This window comes from Centruroides sculpturatus, unplaced genomic scaffold (assembly GCF_000671375.1).
Source record: "Centruroides sculpturatus isolate CEXI.00-Female unplaced genomic scaffold, Cexi_2.0 scaffold199, whole genome shotgun sequence".
In the NCBI taxonomy this organism is placed as follows: Eukaryota; Metazoa; Arthropoda; class Arachnida; order Scorpiones; family Buthidae; genus Centruroides; species Centruroides sculpturatus.
In genome coordinates, this window is record NW_019384516.1 from 685,719 (window position 1) to 691,852 (window position 6,134).

The window sequence follows — 6,134 nt, forward strand, 5'->3', positions numbered from 1 at the left end:
TGGAGAAAACCCAGAAAACTCCAGGCCAGCCCATCCTGGCAAGGTGCAAACCCATTACTGAACTCCCAGCGTTCAGGGAATGGAACCACTTCGTCACTGGTGAGCCAGCACCGTAGGTATCTCCCGATATGTCCAATTGACTCCCATTTTCGATTTGCTAATGCTATTAACAACAATAATAATGATAATAATACATCTGGTGAGTTAGTGTTAATCAACACACCGTTTTCATAGAAAAGATCTACTTACAGTGTGCAAATTTACATCATTCTGAACTATCATATTTTGTACAAAACTCATTGCATTAATAAGTTTTGGTACCTAATTTTTAATGAATCGATTCCCAAAATGACTTATTGACCCATAAGGGTCGACGTCAATCACCCCGAGATTCTTATGTAGTCTTTAAATGAGAAATCAAAGACAATCACGTGCATAAGGTGTTTATGGCCACACTGTAGACATTTTATATATAAAAACTAAATGTCTTAGATTGTTTTATGTCCAAATAACAAATTAAAATAAAGAAATCCCTGAAAATCTTACCCTTTTTCCTTGTTTTTTAACATTTTTCTTTCCCGTATCCCTAACTATTGTAAGAACGCCGATTGGGGGAGAGATTTTTATTCCCTACCATCGGGATGGTCTAAGGTCTTAGCGTATGTGGGTGGCGGTTTTTATAGGCAGCAAAGACAAGTGTTTACAAAGGTAAACCGTTTATTCCGGACGATAATGCTTACATAATTTTTGTTGGCAAAGGTGCTTAAGTTCAGAACTTCGGGCTGTCTTCGTAAGTTGGTTTCGGTATCGATCTGGTCCTATGCTGGAGGGGCCCCGTGAACTGCGTCGAGTGAGAAGTTCGAGATCTGCAGTGACAGCACACAAAAGATGAAAAAAACACGATAGCTGTCGACAAACGAACACAACAGGTAGTCTAGGTGAAAAAGTCTTAGTGGGAGTCTTGTTGTCTTTGAATTCTGCGTTTTTATAGGGTTTTTGCGATCAGCTTCTTACTAATTGGATAGATCTTATATCACTGTTTTCCAATTGGTCATCCACCTGTCTCTAGGTGTAAATGGAGCTTCGTTAAGTTCGTGGAAAAGGTCGGCTGGAGATGGTTTATCCGACACCATCTTTTCGAATCTGATCGCGTTTAATTGTTGACTATGACACCTTCACTCATCTAGACATTTTTTTTATGTAGTTTCGTTTTGCTTTCTAAACTGCGTCTTAACTTTTAATATTTTAAATTTTCTTCTTTTTATATCTAAAATTTGGTTTTTCTGTCAACTTTTGATGAGCGTCGACGTCAAAGTCGGGTGTCGCCGATTCGACACTTATAATTTGCTTTCCTGACGATTTAACATAACAAATTTTTACGTATCTTTCCTTTTTTTGAGGGGCTATTTCCAGGGTCTCACATAGGTAAACATGGGATTGGCAAGTATTGCCATTCTAGACCAATCTGTCTATCAGGCAGTTGTGTTTTCTAGTAGTGGATATAATAGTATTGCATTACGCGGATGTGTGATAGTGCTTCATCGTGTAGTAAAACAGCATTTTGTCTTTGAATTACTCAAGACATTAAATCTAATGTGCTATGGTACACATTTATCTAATTCAATGAGATGATGATCTGCATATATATATAGTATTATTAATCTAATATAGATTACATAGAACATAATTATCCTAGAGCAGGGGTGTCCAACCTTTTTGTTCCTCTGGGCCACACGTATATATAATATATTTGAGACCCAATCCTTAAATATACTTGTATATTTAAGGATTAACATGTCTAGAGTAATAAGTATTAAAACTTTAACACGAAAAAGAATATTTTAAAAAATTACTTCTACAGACTTCCAATTTTTACATAGAAATAAATAAATTCATCTATTATAAAGGAGTCAAACAAAAATTTACTTGAAAAACACAAATATTTGTTTTATTTGGGTCTCTAATTAATAAAAAACGATGAAACACCATTTTAAAGTGCATTTTTATTTGACTAATATATTTATAAATAATATGTATCCCAGAATGTAGGAAATGTGCAAAATGATAATTTTTACACCAAACTAAAAAAAGAATAGCCAAATTTGGCGCAAAATAACCAAGTCTTGCAACGCTGGAAAGAATACTAAATAATACTGGAGTTGGAACTCAAAGGATTATAGATCCAAATTTGAGAAAAGGAGAGAATGAACAAAAGATAAAAAGTAATGAGGAAGGTTGGAAAATTAAGGGTCAACATTTGCTTAACAGAAGGTCTATTTAACCTTTCTCACTACTTTTTATCTTTTGGTCTTTCTCTCCTTTTCTCAAATTTGGGTCTATAATCCTTTGAGTCACAACTTCAGCTTTATTTAGTATTCCTTCGTCAAGTATTTGAAACTATTTCCTTTTCACTCAAAAATAAAATACGTATAAAAGTTTATGGCTTTGTGAAACTTCTTTGAGTTTATGTCGTTGAAATAAATAAATAAACAAAAAATAAAACAATTTGTCGGTTTTGTTTACACATTTATTGGACTGCATGCGGGCTGCGGGTTGGACACCCCTGTTCTAGAGCTTTGTTCATTAGATCACAAAAGTATATAAAATCACACTTCAGCAAATCTATTTACTGCTAATGAGGATGGAACCTATTGGCAAAGGTTGGTGTTAGAAGGTGGGTATATTTAGGTCTTTGTAGAATTCCATGTACTGCGGCAGTTATGTCTTCATCTGTATAATTATAATATGGGGTACTACTTGCATTGTCTGCACGACAAACTTACTAACCACTGAAATTTACTGTCTAATTTCTTTTGTAGAACTTGCTTAGCACTGGATGCTATACTATGTATTTTACCCACTGATCATAAAGTATAGACAGTAAAAATCACTTTTATTTATTATATTTTTTTTTCATATTGGTCCATATCATACAAAATACCATTTAGAAAAGATTATGCTTTGCACTGTACACCATCTTCACTCGGCTCTTCGTCTTCTTCGAGACCTTCTTCGATCTTCGTTTGTGTTTAGATCATTGTTTTTTATTTATTTATTTTATTTTAAAATTCTTTGCAAGGATAGAATTTCGTCTTACACAGCAACTGGATTGGCAGCTCTTGACATTCTGTTCATAAATATTTAAAAGTTTTTTTTATGTCCTAATTTATATACAAAAAGGTAACTGACAAAGATGGCCAATGAAACTAGAAGAATCAGTAAGGTCTCCAAAGGTGATCTGATTGTCTGTTGGTCAATGCAAATCTGTGTGATCTTTCTTTCCTGTTCTCTTGTTGCTCCAATACACCCCTCTCTCCTTTGCTCTTGGAGGTTGTTCAGTTTCTCAATTGAGATGTGACTGCAGAGAAACCCAACAGGTGGAAGGGGTGATGAGACATGCTGCCATTGAGCTGAGGATAGATGAGGGATGAAGGCAATATGAGAGGGGTCAGATATACTCCATTATTGCTTCCATAGTATCTGGGTCCTGCCAGGAGACTGTGACTGACAGACAGATAGGGCATAGTGTTGTTGGCCGATAGAAGAGATACTGTAATGGTGGTTGCAGGCTGATGAGCATAACTCAATCCTCCTAATCTGAGTCTGAGGTCAGACAGACAGTCCATTAAGCATATCTCTGCATTATGGTATTGATGTATCAAGTTGTTACCATCAAATCCTTCAGAGGGAGTGGACCCTCTGATAGAGATGAGAAAACACTGGAGTTGCTCCTGTCCATGCCTGTAGACAATTGGGAGCAGATGATATGGGATTTCCTTTGATAGAGTGTGATGCAGCGAAGGCAGTGGCTGGCAAACCTTGTGTAGAGGACATGTAAGTTGTGTAATGCGATCTGTAAAGTCCCCATGGTGAACAACCACAGCCAGATCAGATGAAGAGCTTGAGTCTGATCTTGTCCCTGGTTCAGTCCCTGGTTCAGCAATCTCCGGTGTATGTCAGCAGCCTATTGTTCCACTGCCTTCCTACATAGATGGTCCCAGTCCCATAGTAGGTCTCCCAAATATGGCAAACAGTGACTGAAGGCACTAGCAAAAGCCCACAACTGCTGATGCCTGGTGTTATTTCTGGGTTCTCTGGGTCCGTCCACATTCAATTTGATAGCCTTGACATAGGTGGTCACTTGGGGAGGACCAATGCTGATTGTGATTGTCAGAGTGAAGCTCTTTCCTCTTCCACTCCTTCCCACGAATCTCAAATCATTAAACTTGGCCACTTGGTTCTTCATAATGATGAGAATTACTGCAGTTTCCTGCAGTAATTCTCATCCATCGTTGCCTGCCCTGATGGTTACTAGGGTGACAACACCTCACCCAGGGCCACCAGCTTGAATGCCACTGGTAAAATCTTGTTGGACCTCCAATGACAGGACAATATTGAGCACACAAAATTGGAACTGGCAGTTTGGGTCAGGGTCCTCCACTGGCACTCTCCATCATTCTGTCAGACCTCTCGCCACCTAACTCTGGGGACAGATGCATGGAGTGGCACACTGACAACTCTCCATGGTTCACGTGGACACTGACTCAGTGATTGTGGTGGAGCAACACTGGTAAACTGAAGATGCTCCACATAGAACTTAAGCTTGACTTCTGAAGGCACTTTCATTTGTTCCTAATCAGCTTTGCAAGGAGAGATTTTTCCACATTTGGAAGCTTCCCTCATAGACATAGTGGAAATGCCTTGTACCCAAGCGAGATGCACTTAGGAACAATGTTATGCATTCTGCACTTCAAAAGAAACTGTAGTTGGGCATGTAATTTCTGCCACTTTTTTTTTAACTTCAGCATGTAGTAGAAAAGGTTTTTTGAAGTTTCCATCTTTTAATACAATACAGCTGGCCACAAATTTACACATTTTGTATTCGTATATGCATATAGTTGCATTATAGATTTTATATCCTGCAGATGTTTGTTGGTATTTTTAATGGTGTAATATCAGGTTCTTTATTATTAAGAGAATTGTTTACATAGAATTTCTTCCACAAAATAGTTAATAATAATGAATGCCTTGTATAAGTTTTAGATCATTTAATTAAAAAAAATTAACTAAATATAACATTAATCTTGGAAAAAAAGAAAGCCAGTTCCTGTTGCGTACTAAAAATTCTTCTTGTCTTTCTTCATAATAATAATAATTAGTGAATTGCATATTTTTGTATATTACATAACTTACAAATTTTTGAGAATGTATTGTTTCATTTTTAATCCAGTCATAGTTATTCTGATATTTCGAATGATGCACAGTAAAGAAGTTACGAAATAAGTGAACTTGCTTTACAGACAACCATAAAATATATGTTTTTGATTCTGGAATAAAAATAACATCTTTAAGTAAATATTACTTTAAAAAGTTTAAGTTTTTCTTTATGTATTCATCTACAAAAACCTTAGAAATAGATTAATAAAGGCTTGCACTTAATGCACTCGCTATTTCATTTAACAAATCATTCTAGAATTAAAGTTAAAATTTATTTATAAATTAAATTAAAACTCTCCATGAATGATGACTCGAATATTGATTTTTTTTTAATATAATTTTGCATATCGTTTATTGACAGGAAGTATAGATTTTGAAGCTTGTTATTGATCATACAATAGTTTAATCTATAGATTTAAACTGTAAGTAGCAGCAGCTTGCTAATAGCATGATCAATCATGAGCAAGAGCATGATAGCATGATGATGAATAGCATAACATGATCAATCTTTGTTGGTGTCGCTGATTCTTAAAAACAAAAATATTCATCTATTGACGTATTCCTATTGTAAATACATCTGCTGGGTCAGTAATTATGTTGTATAAGACAGCCAGACAGTTGCGAAACAATCATTAATTTATAATCTTAAAATTTTTATAAAGAAATTTTCACAATATTAAACTATTAAACATAACATTTTATGGTTTTTATAAATAGAAAATTCAATAAAATAGGTGATATAAAAGTAGTGACGTATGAAAACCATAATGGTCCATCTGCATACGTCAAATAACAATTGATTTTTTAACAAATAATATTCAATAGAAGACAGACAATTTGGCAATCACCTGGTCCACATGGAATATTTTATTCAATACTTTAAAGTCTAGAAAACTTTTCCAAGCCCTCAGAAGATT

At 35.4% G+C, this 6,134-nt stretch overlaps 1 protein-coding gene across 1 annotated transcript; it reads right to left on the minus strand.

Moving 5' to 3' along the window:
- Window positions 1–3,335: 3,335 nt before the first annotated feature.
- Window positions 3,336–4,246, minus strand: LOC111622593. Its single transcript, XM_023365006.1, has 2 exons — window positions 3,988–4,246; window positions 3,336–3,931 (listed from the first exon to the last, which is right to left on the minus strand). Exons 1-2 carry the CDS (start codon window positions 4,244–4,246, stop codon window positions 3,336–3,338), a joined length of 855 nt encoding a protein of 284 aa, XP_023220774.1.
- Between the last annotated feature and the right edge of the window lie 1,888 nt (window positions 4,247–6,134).